The 25,723-nt window shown below is 35.9% G+C and overlaps 1 protein-coding gene across 11 annotated transcripts in view; it reads right to left on the bottom strand.

The window, feature by feature from the left end:
* The window catches only part of APPL1 (adaptor protein, phosphotyrosine interacting with PH domain and leucine zipper 1), a 50,021-nt gene that overhangs the window by 17,543 nt on the left and 6,755 nt on the right, over window positions 1-25,723 (bottom strand). For 6 of the 11 annotated variants that reach the window (XR_010155238.1, XM_063805894.1, XM_001173707.8 and 3 more), the window contains 17 exons: window positions 24,530-24,628; window positions 22,627-22,686; window positions 22,062-22,133; window positions 19,625-19,712; window positions 18,038-18,079; window positions 17,241-17,299; window positions 13,928-14,074; window positions 12,669-12,751; window positions 11,799-11,957; window positions 10,603-10,791; window positions 8,156-8,198; window positions 6,737-6,793; window positions 3,430-3,524; window positions 3,051-3,233; window positions 1,400-1,452; window positions 456-630; window positions 322-358 (listed from right to left, as the gene is read on the bottom strand). Coding sequence is in view for 10 of the 11 variants with exons in the window: in XM_063805894.1 (XP_063661964.1) it covers window positions 322-358; window positions 456-630; window positions 1,400-1,452; window positions 3,051-3,233; window positions 3,430-3,524; window positions 6,737-6,793; window positions 8,156-8,198; window positions 10,603-10,791; window positions 11,799-11,957; window positions 12,669-12,751; window positions 13,928-14,074; window positions 17,241-17,299; window positions 18,038-18,079; window positions 19,625-19,712; window positions 22,062-22,133; window positions 22,627-22,686; window positions 24,530-24,628 (1,641 nt within the window). In the remaining variant the exon portion in view is untranslated. The remainder of the gene's footprint in view (window positions 1-321; window positions 359-455; window positions 631-1,399; window positions 1,453-3,050; window positions 3,234-3,429; window positions 3,525-6,736; window positions 6,794-8,155; window positions 8,199-10,602; window positions 10,792-11,798; window positions 11,958-12,668; window positions 12,752-13,927; window positions 14,075-17,240; window positions 17,300-18,037; window positions 18,080-19,624; window positions 19,713-22,061; window positions 22,134-22,626; window positions 22,687-24,529; window positions 24,629-25,723) is intronic. The other 5 variants (XM_063805897.1, XM_016941360.4, XM_016941358.4 and 2 more) reach the window with 5 other exon arrangements.

The raw sequence follows: 25,723 nt of genomic DNA, 5'->3' as shown, positions 1-25,723 counted from the left end.
GTCATATTTGGTTTGAATTAACAAGCAGAAAAAGGTTGTTGAATATTACATTTGTTTTATTAGTCATTAACACATTTTACAACGTCAAAAAGAACTGTGTTAAAAAAATTACAAAAAGAATTGTGTTAATTCTTTTAAGTTACATAAAATGTTCAATGACAACTTTTTGGAGATGGCCATAGACTTAACTACAACAGCCAAAGACCAATCATAGCTGATACTATCACACTTGAATATACAGGATCAGGATTATTATCAAGTTGTAAGATGTGTATATATACAAAGGGACCTAAAACAAAGCTTAAATCATGCGGAACTCACTGTGAGCCTTGTAACTTGTGTCTGTGGATCAATTAACCTAAAATAATAATTTAAAAATTGGAAAACAAATTTTAATTAGGCTGAAATCATGTAAATGTTTTTTCTACAGTTTTTTAAGGGAGGGTTTTACTTACTTTAAACAGTCACAAGTGACTAATAAATGCGATTCTGTCATACGAAAGATGTTATGGATGGCCCGGGCAGCTAAGATTTGGCGCATAGTTTCATAAACAACATCTGGATGGTCATCTGATTTCACCTCCATTGAACCAAGGAATCGGACAATAAATAACTGATGAAGAATAGAATCTATAATAGAACAAGGTGTATTACATATTTTTTTTTTACTGTATAAATTTAATTTTATTTTTTTCGCCATATTTCTTTTCCAAAAGAATAAAATACACTGCCTCCTTTTAGGTTTTCTAGTGAAAAATTCAACAACCTAAGGGAGACATTTCAAAATAACTCCTAACTACAGTATTCCAAGTTATAGGAAAATTAGGGTTTCAAATTCAAATAGCTAAAAGTAATGCTTCAACAATTGGCGATTCTGAGGCCAGGCGTGGTGGTTCACACCTGTAATCCTAGCACTTTGGGAGGCTAAGGCAGGAGGATCTCTTGAGCCCAGGAGTTCGAGACCAGCCTAGGCAACATAGGGAGCCCTGTCTCAACACACACACACACACACACACAAACACACAACAACTGGTGGTTCTTACAGCATTTCTGTAAGTTTAGAATTCAAATAAATAGTTAGTGGCGGAAAAACAAAATTTATGCTCCAGTACCAGAAGAGAAACATCAGCTGTTAGGAAAAGCTTGAAAGGTATCTTAGGCACTGAGAATTTGACTATAAGGTCAAAAGTATGAGAGTCTATCGTTTTGTATGAATCACAACATCTTAAGTCAGATTAAGTTCTGTTGCTTCAAGTGTACTATAAGTAAGTAGAGGAAATTCTGAAGTAAAGATAGCATTAAAACTGAGCTTAGTAGCAGAGCAAATATAAACAATAAATTATTCACAGTTTGCTGAGAAGCAGTTCTAAAATATATGAATGCTGCACATCTGTCTTACCTTCAGTTTCAGATTTTGTACTTCCTCCAGATTCTCCAAATGGATTTGTACGCCTAAAAAGTTTAGAAGAAAATATGAACACATGGTCAGTTACCATGAGCCACATAGAAGAAATCTAATTATTAAAACCACAGTTAACATTTAAAAAAAAAAAGCTCTAAAATGCCCCATCCTATTAAGAAACACTATTGATCACTAAATTACTATGATGAAGGCCTCTGCCCTCACACACTAACTGATCAATGTTGGTGCACTTTAGAAGACACAGATGAATTGGAAGTTTAGACATACACAACAAAAAATCAACATAATAAACCATGTTGCAAAAGTTCTTGAATTTAAATAAGCTAGCACAGAGGAACACTTATTTAACTGCAATCTTAGTTGCTTGAGAAAAATGTCAAGAATGTCCTGGAATTGTAAAAACTTCTTTTTAGGTTCTGTAAGTACATGTTACAAGTTACCTATAATCTAGTTTTAAACCTGTATTTCTTAAAGCATAAGTAACAATGCAAAAAGAAAAGTGAACTGGAGATGGAAGCTACCTTCCTCCTTAGTGTGCATGGCTTGTGGCACACCACAGTGAAGGAAGAAAAGTACAACTCAAAGTAGGTTTTGGAGGGCTGGGCATTGTGGCTCACACCTGTAATCTCAGCACTTTGGGAGGCCGAGGCAGGAGGACTGCTTGACCCTGGGAGTTTGAGATCTGCTAGGGCAACACAGGAAGAACCCGTCTCTACCAAAGAAATTTAAAAATTAGCTGGTGTGGTGGCGCACGCCTGTGGTCCCAGGTACTCAGGAGGGTGAGGCAGGTGGATCCCTTGAGCCCAGAAGGTCAAAGCTGCAGTGAGCTATGATCATGCCGCTGCACTCCAGCCTGGGCAACAGAGTGAGACCCCATCTCAAAACAAAACAAAGTAGGTTTTGGAAGCAGAGAGCTAAGTGGTTCTAAAAAAACACTGACAGTAAGATAACAGGAAATTAATCTCTTTAGTATGTGTCCTATTACATCAAATGCTAAGTGTATTTCTGTGATCAAATGTAAATGACTTTTTCTGGGTCACAGCCATGTATATCCAAATTAATATATTATCAGTTTATTAGGTGTCCACTCTACTTAATAAGTGATTTGCCTTAAGTCATGTTTCCTTCAATCACAGCCAAGGAAAAATTTTAACTGCTTTGGTGAGAATATTCATCATACAACTAAACGATGACTCATTCATAATTCATAATAGTGATAATGTTTTAGTAACTTCCTGAAGATTTCTTATTCTGGTATAAGATAATATTTTCTAATAAACCTATATCACATGTATTACCCTCAAGAATTTTTTAAAAATTGTCACGACCTAAAGACAGCTATCAACTTTCTTCTGCAATTTTAAGAGCAAGTATCCAAGAAATAGACCTAATAAGCAATACAGAATTAAATATTTGGAAACTAAATTATCTTAACTCCTTAACTGAGGCAGAAGACATAGAGAAAAAAACCTGCATGGTTCTTCCCTAACAATATGTTACATAATTAAACAAAGGAAGTACAACATAGCTGATATACATGATAAATAAGAGATGACTCTGAAATGCAGACAGGGGATTATAAGCCTTACAGACCACAGCACAATGTACCTGTGATGCTATCACCCACCTGCCTCCCTGGCCAAAGGCTTTTGCCTGGCCAGGCTGATCTTCACACACAGGAGAAATTATGTCAAACTGTATTGGGGTGTCTGGGGCAACAAGAGAATCTAGAGAGAGGGCAGCCAAATTTGTAGACTCAGATCCTAAGGATCCTGAACTGCTGGTTCGAGCTGTCGGTGGCCGAGATTGTCTAAGCATAAAACAAGAAGGCATTGCATTTAATTTTCCCTTTTGGATATTAAATATTTAACAAACTATGAAAAAAGAAAACACAATATTATAAGTCAATGAGAAGTCTTAAGTTTCAGTACAAACATAATCCCAGATCACAGATACTTTAAATAGCCCATCTCCTTCTTTAAATAACTCACAGTGTGGTAACTTACCCTGCTGCTGGCCGCAGGCTCTCGTGCCTCTGCTGGAAAGATGGGGAAGGAGTGACAGCTTCCAGAGCTGATTGATTTACTCGTGCAGCAGTTTCCTATTTCAATTTTTTTAAAAAAGGACTAATATTAGTAAAGTAAGCAAACCAAAAGTTTGAATGTAACTCTGAATTGTTAGAATGCTTCTGAGTTACACTTAAAATATAAATTAGAGCTACTAAAGTAGTACTATATTCCCTTGTCTTAATATTAGGGTACATAACTGATTTCCTCTTACTTCCTATAATCTAGCAAAAAAATCTGATTTTCTACTTATACATAATTATTAGATATTGCTTTTTCTTTAATTTTTTAAAATTCCCTGCAAGTGTTGCACACTTTAAATTTTTAAAGAAAATATTGTTTTCTTTACATTTTTAACTACCAGATATTTTTTATTAAAGTTTGTATTGCTAGCACGCAGCCCAGTGCCTGGCACAATGGACAATCGATACATTTGTTGAATAAAGAAATTTAGAAGGAATAGGAAATATTCACAAAATATGAGTATTTTATAACGATGCTGGTAAAGTTTTCACAATTTTCCAGAATATATTTATGCTCAGAAGTATCTGTTTATTAATTTATAAAGCTGTCATATTTTCAGACCAAAAAATTGAAAATAAGAAAGCTTTCCATAAGAAATACTTTAGACTTACTGTTTTATTTAAAATACTGGCTAAATAAAAATGGTATTTAAATTAGAGATCTGTTTTAATCACGTACATATAGTTAACATTTCTGTATACTTAAAAATGGTTAACATGGTAAATTTACAAATTTTTTCACAATTTTTTAAATGGTCTTTTTTTGGGAGATACGTTCTCTATTGCCCAGGCTGGCGTGCAATGGCATGATTATGGCTCACTGCATCCTTGATCTCCTAGGCTCAAACAATCCTCCCCTCTCAGCCTCCTGAGTAGTTGAGACTACAGGCACTATTCCATAAAAATGGTCTTTAAATTAGAAAAAATAATCACATAACAATTTTGCACTTCTGTGTCTTATGGTTAGCAAAATGACCAATACAATGCTACAAACTGATCAAAATTCCTATTCTCACTAATACAGATAAAATAATTCTGGATAATCTAGGAAATATTAACTAAAAATTAGAGTTCTGATAATTGGTAGTAAAAGACTGTAAGTATTACAAACTATTCAAATCCAAACACTGTATGACCTAAATGATAAAATAAATTATTTAATTTGTATTTTAATGGTATTTTTTGTTGTTCCCAAATAACCTTACAAAAAGGAAAAGCTAGATTGGCAGGAGATCAAATTACTAAAAGCAAAAGCCTTCTCTATAGTTAACACTGATTTTCCGTAATTAAACTCATAATTTATTTTATTAGACATAATTGTAATAAATATGTTACAATGTAAATATAATAACATTATAAAACTAACAAATTACAAGTATTTTGGAGGTCATGAGATTTTGTTTCTATGGTTCAAAACTTCCTCCTAGGCATTCCTTAGCTGGCACCTCAAAGCCATTAAGACAAAAACAGAATTCTTCTTTCCCAAATTCTTCTTCTCTTCCCTTGGGTTTAAAACCTGGAAGTCATCTTTACCTTAGTCATCTCTTTCATCCTTCATATCAATCAGTTACTAAACTAGTCTAGCCCTCCCATCTAATCCACCATTACATCAACAGCAGATTACAATTTAGAAGAGTGAGAGCCTCCCAAAGAAATTAGCCCTCCCAGCCTCAGCTGAAATCATCAGCCAGGAGTTGCCTGGACTCTCATAGCACAGACAGGCCCACTAAGAGTGGCAGAGGTCAGACAGCTCCTGTCCTAGAGTCAAGTCCTCTTCCAACTATACTGCAGTACCTACTTGACTCCTTCCAGAATTCTCTGTACCCCTGGGTTCTACCTGTATGTTTGGACTGCACCTGTGGCTGTGTCTACACTTCAGGGTTCATCTGGTTTGATATCCTTGCCACACAAAATATAATTTGCAAAACTGGGAATTCACGCTGTATCACCCCAGACATACTGAATCATATTATGCATTTTAACAAGACCCCTAAGTGACTTGTATGCACATTTCAGTTTTGTATTCTCTATCAAGAACCTTTAACTTGGCTGGGCGTGGTGGCTCACGCCTGTAATCCCAGCACTTTGGGAGGCCGAGGCAGGTGGATCACCTGAAGTTGGAAGTTCGAGACCAGCCTGGCCAACATGGCAAAACCCTGTCTCTATTAAAAATACAAAAATTGGCTGGGCATGGTGGCGCAGGCCTGTAGTCCCAGCTACTCAAAAGGCTGAGGCAGGACAATCGCTTGAACCCGGGAGGCAGAGGCTGCAGTGGGCTGAGATAGCACCACTGCACTCCAGTCTGGGCAACACCGCAAGACTCTGTCTCAAAAAAAAGAATCTTTAATTACACTGCTAGTTTCATAAACCTGCCATTTCTGCATTTGTATTCTTTTTTTCTCTTATCTGCACTGTGTCTTCTTTTCCTCAAAACAAACAAATCCTACCCAACTCAGGTTTCCACCATCTCCACAGAGCTTTCTCTAAAGTCCACACTGATCTTAATATTCTCAAAACTATTCTCAAAACCTAAGCCTTTAGTCATCGCCATATGCTTTCAGTTACATCCCGTTTTATCTGAAATGTTACTTAAAGTTTTAGTTTTGTCTCTCCATACAGATAGGCTCCTAGAGGGCAGAGGCCATGGCTCAATTTTCTTCTGTATTTCCTTTCTTCATGGTGCTTAACGCAGAGTTAAATAGTCCACACCCAATAAATATTTGTTGTTTGACTGAGTATCTTTTGAAATAATTTATTGTTCTAGGAAGACCACTCATTACATTCATGGCACATTAAAGCTACTCATTCAGGCCAGGCACAGTGGCTCACGCCTGTAATCCCAGCACTTTGGGAGGCCGAGATGGCCAGATCACCTGAGGACAGGAGTTCGAGACCAGCCTGGCCAACATGGCCAAATCCTGTCTCTACTAAAAATACAAAAATTAGCTGGGTGTCATGGCACACGCCTGTAATCTCAGCTACTGGTGAGGCTGAAGCAGGAGAATCGCTTGAACCTGGGAGGTGGAGGTTGTAGTGAACAAAGATCAGGCCACAGCACTCCGGCCTGGGCAACGGGGCGAGACTCTGTCTCAAAAAAAAAGCTACTCATTCAAGGTCAAATTAAAAAATTACAGAACCTGAGAAATTATGAATTAATAAAAACATGTAAGCCACAAAATTACTCAATTTTGCTAGATCTGGGTAACATAAAATAAAAATATTACCTCTGGATTTTCACTTAAGTATATTTGTTTAGATATGTTGTTTATTGTACAGATCCACTGCAAGAGGAAAAAATAGAAAAATATAATTTTTTTTTCTACAAAGCTTCTCTTGTAAAGGCAAATGTTCAATACTCAACTGCAACAGATGTTTCATTAGAAGTAATATATTTATCTTCCTTACAAGAAAACATTTCATAACAGATGTTTCATTAGAAGTAATATATTTATCTTCCTTATAAGAAAACATTTCATAAGGAGGGTGCACATATATAAATATATATAAAAGCACATTCAACATTTTTATTATTTAAATATATGAAAACATTTAGTAGATTTATGTAAGAATCTCAAGTTTAATTCATATAAGGAAATAAAAAATATAGCAATCATGTTAAATTATACTTAATAATCTATATTTATCTTTTTATATCACTTCCCCTCCTAATCCCCACCAAACAAGACAGTGTGAACTCGGGTATCATAATTAACACAAATGTAAAAAAATTTAAAAGATAAATATATTCTTGGTGAATATATTTTACATGCCTCCCTTCTGTCAAGTTTATAAATAATTAGCATAGAAAACAATCTCTGCTCTACATCTTCTGCTTCACTCTCGAGGATTCAAGTGCCCAAAAAGCCTCACTAATCTAAACAAATATTTTGTTTGGCAAACTATGCAGAGAACAGAGACATTTGTCTGTGTTCCTCAGAGACTAAAAGCAAGTTTTAATATTACTCTTTTCCATAAGAAGTAAATAAAGGTAGATCTCTATAGCATTTCCAACTTTTATCTTTTACCAACACAATTATAATGCCAAATTAAAAGGCTAAAAATCAAGCTAAGATACATTTTCATGGAAGAATGTTTCTCAAGATAAAGGTTTGAAGCATCAATTATTGCTAATACCTTACCTTCCATATCTGATATACTAGGAGTAAAAATGGAGCCAAAAATAAAAGGCTCATGAGGAAGAACAGAGACTCCCAAATTTTTGTTTTTCTATCTTTCATTTCTCCAAGGTTTTCAGCTTTAGTTGCTTCCTGCCATGTCACATCTGCTGCCACTATGTTCTTAGTGCAGCAAAGTGTCTCAAAGGATTGGTGAGAGAAGGGAATAAATTAAACTGTCACCTCATGATACTAACAGCCTGCCAGACAGCACAGTCACAAGGTCATTTCTCAATCTGAGCCTTTAAAATAGCAGAGATGATCTCTAAGGTCCCTCCCACTATAAAATTCTGTGAGAAACTTAAGAATATTGCTCGAGGACAATAGACTTTTACAAAAATGAAAAAGAAAGATTTTTAATTAACTAGGATTTTCCAAAATTTCTACAATGAACACATTAATATATGTTTTGTCATCAGAAAAATATTTTAAAATGTCAATGAAGAAATGAACTAGGTAAAATCTTACCTCTTCATGATCTTTTTTACTCTCTGCTTGCAAAATTGAAGATCTGGAAGAGAAGAGACGTTTGAGCCTCAACTGTTTAAAAAAGTATTTTCAACATAATCCGAGATAACTTTTTAATCTTTAAAGTTAAAGGCATATATAAAAATCGATATTAAAAGAACAAAAACAAAACACAACCAACGGTATCTTAGGAAAAGGAGACCACCAGAGGTATCAGGATGCAGACTTTAACAGCTCTGACTTTGACTATCTATGCCAAGATGTACCAAAAAGGGAACAGGTGCTGATCCTCAGAAGACAGACCATGACAAAGTTACATTTCAGTGAAGGCAATGCATTTCAACTTATCATATATATTTCATATATATTATGAACTCATATATATTTCAAATATACATCAATGATCCTAATAGAAAAAACTTTACTTCATTATTTCTCCTTTAATATTAAATCAAATATTTCAATGTTAATCACTAACATATCATTATTTCGCTTTTCTATAGATATTAGAGTTTGAGAAAATAATAATTTTTATTAATTTTGCATCACACCAGGAATGTGAAATGGGAAATCATGGTAAGCATTAAGCAAAAAGTAAATACTTATAGTAAGTAACATGTTAACAAGTTGGTAATTTTGATAAATGAATACAGTGATTCCAACATCTAGTGTGATAAATCCACACAATATTGGCATTCATTATATGTTTGTAGAAGGAATGTGAAATTAAACAACCATTTTGATAAAGGATAGTGAGCTATAGTATCTTTTTTTTTTTTTTTTGAGACAAAGTCTCACTCTGTCACCCAGGCTGGAGTGCAGTGGCGCGATCTCGGCTCACTGCAACCTCTGCCTCCTGGGTTCAAGCAATTCTCCCTGTGTCAGCCTCCCAAGTAGGTAGGATTACAGGCACCCACCACCACGCCCAGCTAATTTTTGTATTTTTAGTAGAGACTGGATTTCACCACATTGGCCAGGCTGGTCTCAAACTCCTGACGTCAGGTGATCTACCCGCCTTGGCCTCCCAAAGAGCTGGGATTACAGGCGTGAGCCACCAAGCCCGGCCTATAGTATCTTTTTTTCAGGAGTAAAGGTCAAATTTATTTATTTTTATAATATCTTAATGTGCATAAATACAGGGGAAAAAATGACTGTCAGGGAACCCACAGGCTGCTCCTGAATATTAAGAAAGTTCAAAGGTCAAAAGCAGTATTTTAATTGAGTGGGGGAAAAATGGCAGATAGTCTAAACATCTATCATTAGGAAAATGTTTAAATTATACTGTATGTCCTTAAATAGATTATAGAATAGCCATTATAACATGTTTTTAATAGGTGGCTGCAAATCCAAATTATAGTATTTCTTCAACTATTTTAAAAATGTACTTAAGTTAAAAATTGGAAGGCAATGGACAAAAAAGTTAATTGTCGCTTTTGATTAATAAGACAGTAGGATTTTTTCATACTCCTTTTTACATTTTCCATGCTTTTTGAAAATTTCTTTTAAATGCTACTTTAAAGATTCTCATTTAATGCAAAGGTAATAGAAGCCTGGACATGCTGGCTCATGCCTATAATCCCAGCACTTTGGGAGGCTAAAGCAGGAAGATCACTTAAGTCCAGGAGTTCGAGACCAGCCTGGGCAACATGATGAGACATCTCTACAAAAAAAATTTTTTTAATTGCCAGGCACAGTGGCATGCACCTGTGATCCTAGCAACTTGGGATCCTGAGGTAGGAGGATCCCTTGAGCCCAGGAGGTTGAGGCTACAGTGAGCCATGTTTACACCACTGCACTGCAGCCAGGGAGACACAGTAAGATCCCGCCTCAAAAAAAGGTAACAGAAATTTTTAAAATGGTATTATAAACATTAATGGAAAAATAATCTGATCAGAAATACTTGATTAACATTTTAAAATAACACTACTGTTAAGCACCTACTATATGTCAGTCACATTACATATGTTAGAATTTCTGTTCCTCACAACAATTTACGATAGGGATTACAACCCCCCCCCCCCCCCCATTCACATTTTACATGAAGAAAAATGGAGCGGAGAGGGGTTACAGACATTACTGTACTGTCTGAGACCACACAGTAAGTAATGGATCCAGAATTTGATCCTTCTGACCCCAGGTTTAGGACTCTTTCCATTAACTTGTTCTGTCTTCCCTGATACTATGCAGGATTTTCAGTTCCAGTTCCCTAACATGAAATCACAGGTCTTTACTATATGACATTGCTTTGACAACTTCAAAATATCAAGAAACCATTTAACCAAGTCAGAGACAAAAATTCAATATATTTCTACAAGATTAAAAAGCAATTTATCTTAATACATAATGAACCTAAAATGTCCATAAAATTTCTAAACAAAAAGGAATTATCTCACATTTCAGAAGTTTAAAATACTATAGATTAGTAGTAGTAGAAAAAAAATACTAACTTTTTTCCATCGAAAGACGTGATCTGAAAACAATATCGTCTGTCTTCACAGTCCACAGCCATCACTGAACAGTTGTCTATGTCCATGGCCAGGCCTCCTGCTACATCCCCACGGGCCTGACTCATTAAATTTCCACCCTGCGTGAAGTAAAACTGTCTGTCCCAGGTAGATGACACCAAGCCTGTTTTACTGAATGAAGAAAGCACATTCACTCTTTAATAACAACATACCTGAAATCTCATCATCAGCTAGACACAAGATAAAGCATGTTACAATGAACTGGCTTGTGAAGAGGCACCAAGATGCCAAGAAAATAAATATAAATATGCTTTCAGTCTCTAAAATAAATTCATGTATGTTGATTCACTTTTGTGAATGTGTATACAGTTTCCAAAACAAGGCTGGAAATTATCAAACTGTGGCTGTTATAATAATGATCCATAAAATATAGGTTATAGTTCAATTTCCAAGGGAGTAAATTCAAAACAACAGAATTTATTTTATTTCTAGGGTTAACCTGCTTCATCCTATCATCAGGTGAAAACTAACATTTGACTTGGTGCTATAATTACAAATATATTAAAGTAAGATAAATGATATTTCACAGCATTCTCATGTTATGATACAATATGTGAATATTTATTTAAACTCAAATTAGTTTCACTTCATTTTTTTTTTGAGACAGAGTCTCACTCTGTCCCTCAGGCTGGAGTGCAGTGGTGGGATCTCGGCTCATCACAATCTCTGCCTCCCATGTTCAAGTGATTCTCGTGCCTCAGCCTCCTGAGTAGCTGGGATTACAGGTGTAAGCCACCATGCTCAGCTAATTTTTGTATTTTTAGTAGAGGTGGGGTTTCACCATGTTGGCCAGGCTGGTCTCGAACTCCTGACCTCAGGTGATCCGCCCGCCTCAGCCTCCCAAAGTGCTGGGATCACAGGCGTGAGCCACCATGCCCAGCCCTGGTTTCACTTCTTTTATCATTCTACATTATTCAATAAATATCTAGGTAGGATTTTACTTCTGAAAAGTATTCATGTACTTCATCTGTCAAAAAGTTCACATAAATACTAACACCTCTAAAAAGTTTCAACCTTTAATAAAAATCAAAATATGACAGACATCAATTATTTACTATATTCATTTGGTATTGTCTTACATGATACACAATATACAAAAATAACAATAGTTTTCTTACTTCCTAGCATTAAGGTATCCAGCCTTTCGGGTTAAATTTCGATTAACAGGAAATTTGGTGGGGTCTGGGTCAGGCACATATAAGGGATCACTGGCTACTTCCAAATCCTCTATTGTCTGTTGCATGGTCTCTATATCACTGTCCATTTCCCTGCGAACACTGACACAGAACAGATTATTTGCTACAAATCACAACCAATAAAGAACTCCTTACCAATCATGTTTACCTGCATATTTGTTTTGGGTATGTTTTCTTAGAGGAAGAGCGGCATGGGTGGTTAAAACAACACGAATATATTTTAAAACAGGTTTACAGTTTATTTGAAACTTAGATATTTTGGAAACAATACTAAATTCAAAAAACAAATGAAGCCCCCCGAATGCCTGATTTTGGCGTAATTTTCAAATTGTTCTGCCCTGTGCCTTTAAAACAACAATCACTTTCATCTCTCTCCATACCGTGGACTGACCACATACACTGCTCGGCATTTTGAACCTGATAAGAACTGCTTTCTCTCTAAGCTTTCATGGCTTGGAAACAATATTTAGTAATCTCCCATCAAACTCCCACAATTTCAAGTTTAAAGATAATTTCACTTATGGGGAGTTACTATTATGTGTCTGTTATATTCAGACATAAAACTGAGCGTAGAATCAATAAAATTATCACTATTATGAAATTCAAAGTTCACAATCTATGGAAAAAAGAGGTTAAAAAAAAACAAGAAGTAACCATGAACCACATAAGAAACTCTCATGGCAAGGAAAATATTCCCTCAGGAAAGTAAATGATAAATATCTTTACATTATGTCATTGAGCTGTTATCATTCACATCATTTCATTTTCAATTTTAAGGAAAAAAATACTTACTTCTGAACGCTTGTTCCAATATTAGCTAAAAATTCTTCCAGTTGTTCATTAAGATTTTCAGAACCCATCTTAAAGAAACTTATCTGGAGAGTGGGGAGTGGGGGGAATTGAACAATACAAAAATAGATTAAGCAATACTTAAAGTAAATCATATAAACAATCTCTAAGACACATGGTTAAGTAAAAAACAAAGGAATATTCCCATTTGTGTAAAAATACATTGTAGTTTGTGACTTCTACTGCACAGGGAGCCATTAAGGAAGTTAGACTTAAATTCCACTGTATATCCTTTTATATTTTTTGAATTGGAACAAGTAATATATACATATGGTTAACAATCTTTTAAAATTGGAAAATAAATTTTAAAGTATTTCCAATAAATTATATAAAGTATTTCATGTTTACTACAAAGATAAGTTTTCTATCTGAGGAATAATCAGTAAAGTACTCTTTTACCTAAATAGATTCAATTTTTTTTTTTTTTTTTTTTTGAGACAGGGTCTCGTCTGTCATCCAGACTGCACAATAAAACCTCACTGCAGCCTCAGCCTCCTAGGCTCAAGGGATCCTTCCATTTCAGCCTCCCAAGTTGCTGGGATCACTGAGGCATGCTACCAAGCCCAGCTAATTTTTTCATTTTTTGTAGAGATGGGGTCTCCCTACATTGCCGAGGCTAGTCTCAAACTCCTGGATTCAAATGATCCTCCTACCTCGGCCTACCAAAGTGCTCGATTATAGGCGTAAGGCACCGTGCCTGCCCTCAATTTTCTTTAAACTCTTGATTTTTAGGAGACTGACACTTTGTCTTATACTACCCAAATTTTCTAGCCCCCTTCCTGATGTACTCTTTGGGCACGTTGGAGTTCATCTATTATTTTTAACTCAGGAAGTATGCAAGGAATATGGGATAAACTCAAACTTGTTTATTCTCTTTCAGATCTATTATGAAGCAAGTGTTTAGTTGAAGCTCTAGCAATAGGTGTAACTCTGAAATTCATTTAGTTCTCTCAGTCCCCAGCTATGGTGAACAAGTGGTTTCATTTACCTAAAATATTTGAAATCTTCATTTGCAAGGAAAACCATTCTTCCTAACTTCCTTAAAATAATAGTCTGATGACATTTTAAAAATTACTTCTTAAAACACAGACATAAACAAGGATGTTGAAAATAGTTTATAATACCCTTATACTTAATGTAAATATCAAGCTTAATATAAAACTTTTAGGACAGTTATAATCCAAATACAGTACAGTATTTACCTGAGCTTGCATGTACCCAAGTAGAGGTTCTAACAATGCTATTTTCTTCTTGTACTGAAGAGTATTTAATGCACAAAAATAATGCATCATGGTCTGGTGTTGTTTCTTTCTGGATGTGTACACATCTTCTGTTACTTCATACTTCACCTTTGAATGAAAAGATTTAAATAATTAAGTAAATAATCTGCTATTATTTACTTAATTTTGTATTATCTTCAGTAGGAGCTATGGAGAAGAGCCTACCCAAGGAATTGAGTATCACAAGCAATTAAGCAGCAATGTTCCTGTTTTCTGATCTTTTAGAAATCCTTCAACATACTGTTTAAGCAAATTTTCCTGTTTAACTTCCAACCACATAATTTACAAAATGCACATTGAAGCCAGGCGTGGTGGCTCATGCCTGTAATCCCAGCACTTTGGGAGGCCGAGGCGGGACGATCACTTGAGGTCAGGAGTTTAAGAACAGCCTGGCCAACATGGTGAAACCGTCTCTATTAAAAATGGAAAAAAAAATTAGCCAGGTGCGGTGGTACACACCTATAATTCCAGCTACTGGGGAAGCCGAGGCATGAGAATAGCTTCACCCTGGGAGGGGGAGGTTGCAGTGAGCCAAGATCACACCACTGTACTCCAGCCTGGGTGACAGAGAGAGACTGTCTCAAAAAAAAAAAAAAAATGCATATTGAAAACAGAATTCTGTACGTAACTAAGGATGGTACAATAACTAAACTAAGCATGGCAGAGAAAGCTTACGACAAGGAGGAAGGGCAGACAATTGTTTGTTATTAGCTTAGTCATTAGTCTTTGACTTTGATCAGTTCACAGCATACCATTCTCCCCTCCTGGTTCTCTCCCTATCAGTCTTCCTCTCTTGCACTTGCTTGTCTTCCTTCATCCATACTTGAAATATGTGTGCTCCCTAGAGTTCTTTTATTCAGACAACAAATATTTATTGAATACCTATTATGTAATAGGCATTAGGTTCTTCTGCCTTCCTGCTTTCCTTAGAATCCTCAAGTACGAAGAATATTCTAATATTCCAATACACCAATGACTCAATGACTCACAAATTTTATCTCCTCCCTCTCACTTTCCCAAGTGACAGAGTAAACACATCTCCAGCTGGGTTCTTTATGTGTGTTTATGTGCTAAAAATGTACAAAACTGAAGATGGTTTTGTACACAAAACCAAAGATAGTTTTGTACACAAAACCTGTTCTTCTGCTTTGTTTCTTACCTTTCTTAATTACTACAGGATCCATCCAGACATCCAAGAAATCTAGGACTCATTTTTTATTCCTCCTATTACCACAAGTCTTGTCAATTCTACTTAAAAAAATATCTCCCAAAAGTACTCCTTCCTCTCCACTTTCAGTAACAACCTTAGCTGAGGCCTTCATTATATCTCTGCAAACTATTCCAATTCCTTTCACTGGATACCCTCTAGTCTTGTCCTCTTCACATTTTCATTAGTATGTTTGTTCTATAACACAACTGCATGATGTTATTCACCTACTTAGAATCCTTTGGCAGCTGTCCACTCCCTCTAACACAAATTTCAAGGTCATTAATATAGTAATCTGGTACTAATATACTTCTTACCCTTTCTGCCATATCTCCAAACATTTCCTTTATTGTCACAGAGTACTCTTAATCTTTACACTCTCCCAACTCCACCATGTGCCTCTGAAAGGCTGTTTTTCTTTCAGGAAAGCACTCTCTCCGATTCCAAACTGGTGTTATCCACTTATCTTTAATGTAAATGTCACCTTCTAAAAGTGTAACCTTTGCTGGCCATGTGTGGTGGCTCAAGCCTGTAATCCCAGCACTTTGGGAGGCCGAGGCAGGCAGATCACCTGAAGTCAGGAATTCGAGACCAGCCTGGCCAACATGGTGAAACCCCACCTCTACTAAAAATACAAAAATTAGCTGAGCATAGTGGCTAACACCTGTAATCCCAGTTACTGGGGAGGCTGAAACAGGAGAATCACTTGAACTCAGGAGACGGAGCCACTGCACTCCTGCCTGGGAGAGAGAATGAGGCCCTGTCTCAAAAAAAAAAAAAAAAAGTGTAACCTTTCCCAATTCACCAATCAAAGCGAACTGCTGCCCTCTCTGTGCTCTCTCAGCATTTTATTAAAACCCCTATAATTGTATTTAACTAATAACAGAGTTAATTCATGCCTTCTTGTCATCCTTGTACTCTGGTTCCTAGTCCATCTGCATGCCTTCACACAGGTAGCCTTCAATAAATGTGGAGTATCCAGTCTTTGAGGGCAGGGGTGAAGCCTATTCATGTTGTTCCCCCAAGGTACCCAACAGACTGCTTGACGTATATTAGGTGCTCAATGAATTTTTAAATAAAATGAAGTTCGTGACAGAGTGTTTTTTAAAATACTTTGAGCAGCCAGAAGTAATGTAAAATATATCAAATTTTATACCCAGAGCCTTTAACTACTTCTCTAAGGCCAAGTGACTAATAGAGATCTCAAATGTATACATTTTATCAATACACCATTAAGTAGTAGTCTGCAGCTAAAATTAGAAACGAAAAGGAAATCAATCTTTGTACTAAACTTTGTGTGAGAAACATTTCCTTTGTCACAGTAGCTGTTGCACAGTAAATCCTTCCTAACTGTGGATTCCCACAAGCAGTCACTGTGTTTCCACCAGCAGCTGCAGCCAAGGCTGCAGACACCGACACCCAGGCACAGAGATCACCTCAGTCACAAGCATCTAGAAAGACCTACACATCAAGCCTTGGACTAGATGCTGGAGAAAGACATGATCTTAAGGCACGCCCAAAAGAACCTGTTAATACTCTGTACTCTCATCTTTACTTGAATGCATTTCTCCTCAAATATAGTGTAATATTTCTGTATTTCACTCCTTGAACAAATATCAAAAGATATATATGTCTATAAATAAGGAGGGCCTCATAACAGAATTTCATTATGTGTGTGACCACTCTATCTCAGAAGACATTTTTGAACACACCTATATATTCAAACAGAACCAATGCCATGTCATCAAAATACAAAGCAACAAAAGGCAATGTTATATACTGGGCATCAGTTAAATTTCCAGAATAGTTATATTTACTTATAACATCAAATTTTGGCAGAAGAAAATATTTTGTTTAAAGAGGTCAATGATTATCAGAAAGGTTTTGAACAGCTAGAAGGAAAGAATAAACGAATAGTAATATAACAAAACATACAAAGTAACTGCTGGCTCTATTTTGATAGAGGAAAAACTAAACCACCTAATGAATAGTTAATTATGACACCGAAGGAATAAATATGTACCACACCTTGTCATTTTCTCTTTTTTTTGATAAACGGCTATATCTATTAATCGCAGCATCATGATCTGGAAAAAAGAAATGAGTGTTAACAATACAACAGTACTTTTCAAAACTTACAAATGCTTTCAATGGTCTTCACATGTGCACCTTTCCACAAACGTACTAAAGCAAGAATTTCCTACCACATGACCACTGCACTCAATTTTCCCCACAGCCAAATTTCCCCTAAATTATGTGTCTACTTCTCAAATTGGTTTTTAAAAAATTAATTCCAAGGAAACTAATGCACTAAAGCTTTTTATAGTATTTTCTAGTACAAAAATAGCAAACGCAGCTTAGACACAGTGGCATATGCCAATAGTCCCAGCTACTCAGGAGGATGGGGCAGCAGGATCACTACACTATGCTATGATTGTGGCTTGAAAAGCCACTGCACTCCAACCTGGGCAACAGAGCAAGACCCTGTATCTTAAAAAGAAAATTATATATATATATATATATATATATATAAAACACTCATTAAAGAAAAATTGGGATATATAAAAGAACAAGAAGGGTAAAATATTACACTACCTCTTTAGGCATTATGAAGATAGTAACCTGTAAGACTTAATTTCCTTAAGATTTTTCTTAAATTACACTGTATAAACAGTGTAATTTAAGTAGCAATACTCATTTAAGTAATGTTCACTTATTTTTAATTGGTTTTTTTTTTCAATTATTACAAAGAATCTGGCCACAGATATGCACTGATAAACAAATACATCACTGCAAGAAATAAGTGTGCAAATTATAGGGCTTACCATTACTTGCAATCTGAAATACTTCCTTTAATGTTAGTATTTCTGAAAAAGTTCAAGAATAATTTAAGTTTGGCACATTTATGAAATACATTTGTTTGGAAAACAATAACTGCTACTTAAACTATAATTAAAACTCAAAATAATATTTCATAGTTCAACATTCAGGGTGAAAAAGCTACTCTGTGTTTCAGCTAGTCTATGAAACATTTACTATCATTAGCAACAGTTACACCACCAGAAAATCTACTTGCTACAAATTAGTGATATGACATAAAAACAAATTTAAAAACCCACTGTAAATGGTAAGATATGCAAATATTCTGATTTAGTGCCAGAATCATGCATTTTTGATATATGAATCTAAATATTCAAATGCTAAATGAGAAACAAAACATCTCATTTAAGATTATGCCATTCAGTCCCCTTACACTGAAGAAAAGAGATCTTGTTCTAGACCTTAGAAATGACCATTCTTGAGGATCACAACCACAATTAGTAATTCCATCTTTAAAATACATTAGATGTATTGGTGACTGAGTAAAGTAAAGGTGGCACGGGTTGCAGTCCAGAAATGGTGTAGGTGTAGAATAGTATAATACGCATTTGTCTGTATTCCATGTATAATTTAAATACTTTACCATTCACTGATACATTAGTTCAATATTTTTAATCTCTCTACATATTTTGGAAGTAAGTGTGTATGGCTGAGATTACAAGTTATGGGAAAGCAAAACCAACTCTATAAAACTCCCATTGTATCACCTAGTAATCCTAAGTGGGTAAAAATAAAACCCACAAACGACTAGGTTGCAGATTGTTAGATGTGCCAGTACCCCTACCTCTTGCCACTTCGGCCCATACACACACCTCTATACCCTGTGCCACTATCCTAACTCAGGCCTTGGTCATATCTCACTGGACTCCCACAACTTCCCAGTCTAGTCTCCTACGTAACAAGGCTACTCTATTCCATCCTCCAAAGGAATTGTGTCTCTCCTTAAAGACCCCCATTGGCTTCTCCTTCGCTCATAATCTGAAGTCTAGCCTCTTAGCATGACCTACTCCCATCTACTCTATTTCTGGATTCATCTCCTGCCTCACTCTAACACATACAGCATTGCAGCCACACTGAGTTTCTTGCTACTGTCAAATAGGCTGTGTATTTCTAAAAGCCATATCTTGTGCACTCTAGTCCCTCTAACAGAACAATGACTGTTCTCCTGGCAAATTCCTCTTCACTGTTCAATGCTCATGTCACATCCTTGGGTAAAGCCTTGCTGACCCCCTCCTAACAGCCCCGCCAGCACCTTGCTCATTCCCTAATTATAAGAGACATAAGTGTTGTAATTATGCATGTGCCCACTTCCTTCTCTAGAATTTCTCAAAAGAGGGGATATCTTATCCATATCGGTATTTCTCAATATCTAGTTTGACATCTAGCAGGAGCTCCTATAAATGTTTGGTAACTGAGCAAAGTAAGAGTGGCATAGGCTGTCATCCAGAAATGGTGTAAGTACAGAGTAATATGCATTTTACAAGCGTTGATCTCACAGCCAATGAAAGTAAACATAAGCTTGACTTCAATACCTTTCAGATCTCTTTCTTTAAACTGGGTAATGGGGAACATCATGGCATCAGCAAGTTGAGTTGAAAGCACTGCATGACAAGAGCTAAGCTAGAAAAAGAAAGACCAAAAAGGCCAAATAACTATACACAGACATTTAACCAGCGTTATGTAAATTAAACATAATCTAGTAAAAATGGTTCTGATATATTTTATATAGGAAAACACTAAAAATTATGTGATATAGTACAAAATACTATATAGTCAAAAAATTCCATTTACTAAACTCTTAGAAAACACAGAATGACCTTGGATTTGGTAACACTTTCTTGCATATAACACTAAAAGCACAAGGAACAAGAGAAAATATATAATGGACATCATCAAAATTTAAAACTTCTATGCATGAAAGCGCACCATCAAGAAAATGAAAAAAAAAAAAAACAACTCAGAATGGGAGAAAATATTTGCCAATTATGTATCTGATAAATAACTTGTATCTAGAAAGGTAACTTTTACAACTAATAAAAAGACAACCAATTTAAAAACGGGCAAAGGATCTGTATAATTTCTTCAAAGATAAACAAATGGCCAATAAGCACATGAAAAGGTGCTCAATATCATTAGACATTAAGAAAATGCAAATCAAAACCACAATGAGATACCATTTCACACTCACTCAGATGGCCATTAATTTTTTAAAAAATTTTAAATACACACAAACTAAAATAATTGTTGGCGAGGATGTGGAAAAACTGGAACCCTCCTACATTGCTGGTAGGAATGTAAAATGGTGCAGGCACTGTAGAAAACAGTTTGGTGGTTTTCTAAAATTATTTAACTTTTAAATAAACATAAAATTACCATGCAATGATCCAGCAATCCCATTTCTGGGTACCTACTCAAGAGAACTGAAAACTGTTGTTCAAAACAAAAAAAACAATCTTGTATATGAATGCTCATAATAACATTATTTGAACTAGTTAAAAGGTAGAAACAACACAAATAAACAATGACTAGATAAACAGATACACAGATATATAAAGAGATGACCAGATAAACAAAACTTGGTATATCCATAACAATGAAATTTTATTTAGCCAAAAAAGGAATGAAGTACTGAGGCATATTACAACATGAATGAACCTTGAACACATTATGCTAAGTGAAAACAGACATTAAAAAGTCTAAAATTATGAGTCCATTTATATGAAATATCAAAAGTAGGCAAATCCATGCAGAAAGAAGATTAGTGGTTGACAAGGGCTGAGGGAGCAGGGAGGTGGAAGTGACTGCTTGATATGGTTTGGTTGTGTCCCCACCCAAATCTCATCTTCAATTGTAGCTCCCATAATTCCCACATGTTGTGGGAGGGGCCCTATGGGAGATAACTGAATCATGGGGGCAGTTTCCCCTATACTGTTCTCGTGGTAGTGAATAAGTTTCACGAGATCTGATGATTTTCTAAGGGGTTCCCCTTTCACTTGTCTTTCATTCTCTCTCATCTGCCGCCATGTAAGATGTGCCTTTCGCCTTCCGCCATGATTGTGAGGCCTCCCCAGCCACATGGAACTGTGAGTCCATTAAACCTCTTTTTCTTTATAAATTACTCATCTCAGGTATGTCTTTATCAGCAGTGTGAAAACAGACTAATACACTGCTTAACAGGCACAAGGCTTCCTTTGAGATGATGAAAATGTCCTAAAAACCATACAGTGGTTATGGTTGCATAGCACTGTGAATGCACTAAATATCATGAATGACAAATTTTATGCTATGCGTACTTTACCACAATTTTTTTAAATGAAAAAAATTACATTATTTCTTTATCTTGATTTCCCGGTAAAACATTTTGCTATAATGGGTTATTAAAATATTTCAAAAAAATTACTTTTCCAGTTAAGAGTCTAGAAAACACAGGACTATCGAATGGTCCATGTGAAAAGAAGAGGTTTTACTGCAACAGTAGAGAACAGTTAACAATTCTCCATAATCTCTCACTACCTTTTTTTCCTCTTACCTTTTAGGTCTTTGTTTTAATGATTTGTTGTGATGACTGATTTGAGGAATTCAGGGTTGATTCTGGCTGTTTAGGATAGCAGGATTAATAAAGACTAAACAGTAAAATGTTGCTTAATAGCAAAAGGGCAACCACAAAGAACCCAGATGTAGTTCACTACCTAACTCTTCTCTCCCTGCCTACATCAAATGACACATGTCAAGACTGAATGTTAACACGGACTGCGTATAGAAGAAGCACATCTGTAAGTTTATTCCTGGAAAACAATGTTTAATCAGGTAAAGAAAGTATTGTTTTGATGAGCCAGCCACCAGGATGTGGAATTAAGGTTCCTCTTTAGTCATCTCTTTAATAGAGCTTTATTCATAAAATAAAAGCTAAGCAACTGGGTAACTTAATTATAAGACCATTTAATCAAGCATAATAAAATAAACGTTTACCTCATCTATAACTTTTGAAAACTGTTGCAATGTAGAGCTCATAACTTCATCATCACCTCCCAATGGAAAACGCTGAAAAGCAAGAAACAGATGAGGTAAAGTTTCAATGCTGTGTCTTTTGGGAATGACATTACTATAATTTACATTTTTAAATAACTTCAGAAAACTTCCAAAATTTTGAAAAAGCTCTAAAATATCATTTAACTAAAATTGTGTAATGTATATAATAAACATTAATTGTTTATTAAGTAAGCAATTGACATGGCATATTGGAATACCCACTGTACTGGAAGTTCAAAGATTTAGCATTTAGCTCCAGTTCCTCCAATAACACTGTAATGTTCAGCAAGTCACAACTTCTTCATTTGTAAAAAGAAAACAAGTAAACTAGATAGCCTCTGTATTTAATATTAAATCATTAAAATTATCTGAACATAAGTGCTATCATGAAATTTCAATGGCATATTCTGTGAATTCAAGAAAACTTAAGGATTCTTGTTGAAAGTCTATCTATACAGATACTATACTTTTAAAATTATGCTTTTAAAACTTTGATATACAATACCTGTTTTTCATATTCTTTTAAAAGTTTTGAGGTCAGGTGTGTTGCTGCACTTAATTCATTCTATGGAAAAAGCATTCAAATTAGCATATTACTGAGAAAAAAGTTTTAGTTTTTTCTAATTAAATACCTAATTTATTTATTATCACTTAACATAAATATTGTACATGTTTTTTAAAACCTTCATTAAATCACTGGAAAGGGGTACTACCATTAAAGCACTTTAAAAGAAAACTCAAACCATAAAATAGACACTCTCAAGGAATTCAGCAGTGTTCCTGGTGTTTGTTTTTTGCTAATAAAAACTAAGCACTAAATACTTTAAAGCCTAGAAATAAACTGATATAACCTTAGCAAAATCTTTAGAGCATCTACGTTGATGACTGATTATTGCCCTCTGTAGATGCTGATACTAGACTACAGTAAGCACTTAATAACATACAACCAAAATGTGGCTGACCCAGTCATATAACATAGCAACACAGCCATATGAAACACAGCCATATGAAAAACTTTAATTTAGTTTTTTTGGTGAATATAACAAATAGAACATTTCTTTAACATATTAATCATATATCTCTGTAGTCAGAAAGCAAAGCTTCAGAGCCTGATCACAAGGAAAAACTAAACAACAACATAGCAACTCTTAAGTACGTAATGAAAATGTGAAGCCAGAAAGCAAACAATATGAGAAGGGAAAAAAATAAAACTTGTACGCTTAATTAATCCCAAAGAAAGTATATTACAGAACCTAGGTTGCTGTTTAAGCTTATAATTAAGTTTTCCAAACATAGCTTCAAATTTTATTGCTGGTCAATAAGAAAACTTAGTCATACCCTTCATCTTCTTGTACTCCAGAGGTACATCTAATTTTTAGTGCCTTCTTTTAACTAGACAGAGGCAGCCAACTTTCAAATCCTCCACTGAAAAAGGGAAAGTGTTGGCCAGGTGCAGTGGCTCACGCCTGTAATCCCAGCACTTTGGGAGGCCGAGGCAGGCAGATCACCTGAGGTCAGGAGTTCGAGACCAGCCTGGCCAACATGGTGAAACCCTGCCTCTACTAAAAATACAAAATTATCTGGGCGTAGTAGTGCATGCCTGTAGTTCCAGCTACTCAGGAGGCTGAGTCAGAAGAATTGCTTGAACCTGGGAGGTGGAGGGTGCAGTAAGCTGAGATTGCACCATTGCACTCCAGCCTGGGAGACATTAGCAAAACTCCATCTCCAAAAAAAAAAAAAAAGGGCCGGGTACAATCTCAGCACTTTGGGAGGCCAAGGCGGGCGGATCACCTGAGGTCGGGAGTTCGAGACCAGCCTGACCAACATGGAGAAACCCTGTCTCTACTAAAAATACAAAATTAGCCGGGCGTGCTGGTGCATGCCTGTAATCCCAGCTACTTGAGAGGCTGAGGCAGGAGACTCACTTGAACCTGGGGGGCGGAGGTTGCGGTGACCCAAGATCACACTACTGCACTCCAGCCTGGGCAACAAGAGCAAAGCTCCATCTCAAAAAAAAGAAGAAAAAAAGTGGGGGTGGGGAAGTGCTCCATAAGATTGTAATAAGCATGATTAGGGAAAATACCGGTGATGACATGGGGTCTTCATTCAAATCTTAGGAAAGATCACTATCAGTGAGTTTAATGGGGGGTTCCCCCCAAACCATGTTTGGGGAGAATGGGCAGATGCTTCAATCGTCTATCACTTTTGTAGTACTACAAACTGTACACTAGTAGTTGAAATGTCAGTTCTGTAATACACTCAATGTTCATTAATCCATTCAACAAATATTTATTACTATGAGCCTAACACAGGGCTAAAGCAGTGGTAAACAAGACAGACACTATCTGTCCTCATGAGGCTTAAAGATTCGTGTTTTAAAAGCATCAAGTTAGTCCTTAGTGTTTTACCTGTGCATCATAAATCCGATGCATAGCTTGATACAACTGGTTCATATAGTTGGAAATAGCTGTGGCATCTTCTTCAAATACACCTAGTAAAGACCTTGTCTGTATAAAACAATAGCAATAAGTTTATGTTAATCATTATACAAATCAGATGGAAAAATATTTTTTCTAAAGGAAGCAAAAATCGTAGGATATTAAAGTTCTAGTAATTCTGAGTTTTAATCTATTTTGTCTCTTTTGATAGTAATGTTAAGAAGTCTGGTTTTTTTTGTTCTTAGTTTCACTTCAACAAAGCAGAGGTATTTTCCAACTATGTCACACAAACTTTAGGAGAAACAACAGAGGTATATTTTCATAAACTAAAAATTCTATAAACTAAGAACAAATCAACAGAAACATTCAAAGCTAAATTAACAGCATTCCATGTAGTATAAATATTTTAAATGTCTTACTTCAGGATAATTTAGTATGATTATTTCTTCTACAGTTTTTGCTAGAAGAGGCCAAACCCCTTCCTGTCCTAATCTAAAAATACCACAGTACACCCTCCCCAACATGGCCAACTCTTCAGCATATAAAATGCTAACTAGGTTTTTCTGAATGCACAATTTGGGGGTTTTCCTTTCTTCTTCTTTATACATGTCTATATTGTTTGGCTTTTGTTTTGTTTTGTCATTTTTCTACCATGCACATTTAAAAATTATCTTCATTTTAGGCCAAGCACAGTAGTTCATGCCTGTAATCTCAGCACTTTGGGAGGCCGAGGCAGGCAGATCATGAGGTCAGGAGATTGAGACCATCCTGGTTAACACAGTGAAACCCCGTTTCTACTAAAAATACAAAAAATTAGCCGGGTGTGGTGGCACGTGCCTGTAGTCACAGCTACTCAGGAGGCTGAGGCAAGAGAATAGCTTGAACTTGGGAGGTGAAGGTTGCAGTGAGCCGAGATCACGCCACTGCACTTCAGCCTGGGCGGGCGACAAAGCAAGACTCTGTCTCAAAATAAAAAAAAATTTTTAAATTATCTTTATTTTAAGGGGGAAAGCTTATAAGTAAATGTTAAGAATGTCAGGCCGGGTGCGGTAGCTCACGCCTGTAATCCCAGCACTTTCGGAGGCCAAGGCGGGTGGATCACGAGGTCAGGAGATTGAGACCATCCTGGCTAACACGGTGAAACCCCGTCTCTACTAAAAATAC

Source organism: Pan troglodytes, chromosome 2 (genome assembly GCF_028858775.2).
Source record: "Pan troglodytes isolate AG18354 chromosome 2, NHGRI_mPanTro3-v2.0_pri, whole genome shotgun sequence".
NCBI classification, from domain to species: Eukaryota; Metazoa; Chordata; class Mammalia; order Primates; family Hominidae; genus Pan; species Pan troglodytes.
The sequence above is the reverse complement of the archived record's forward strand: the minus strand, read 5'-3'. Positions and strand labels throughout refer to the sequence as shown.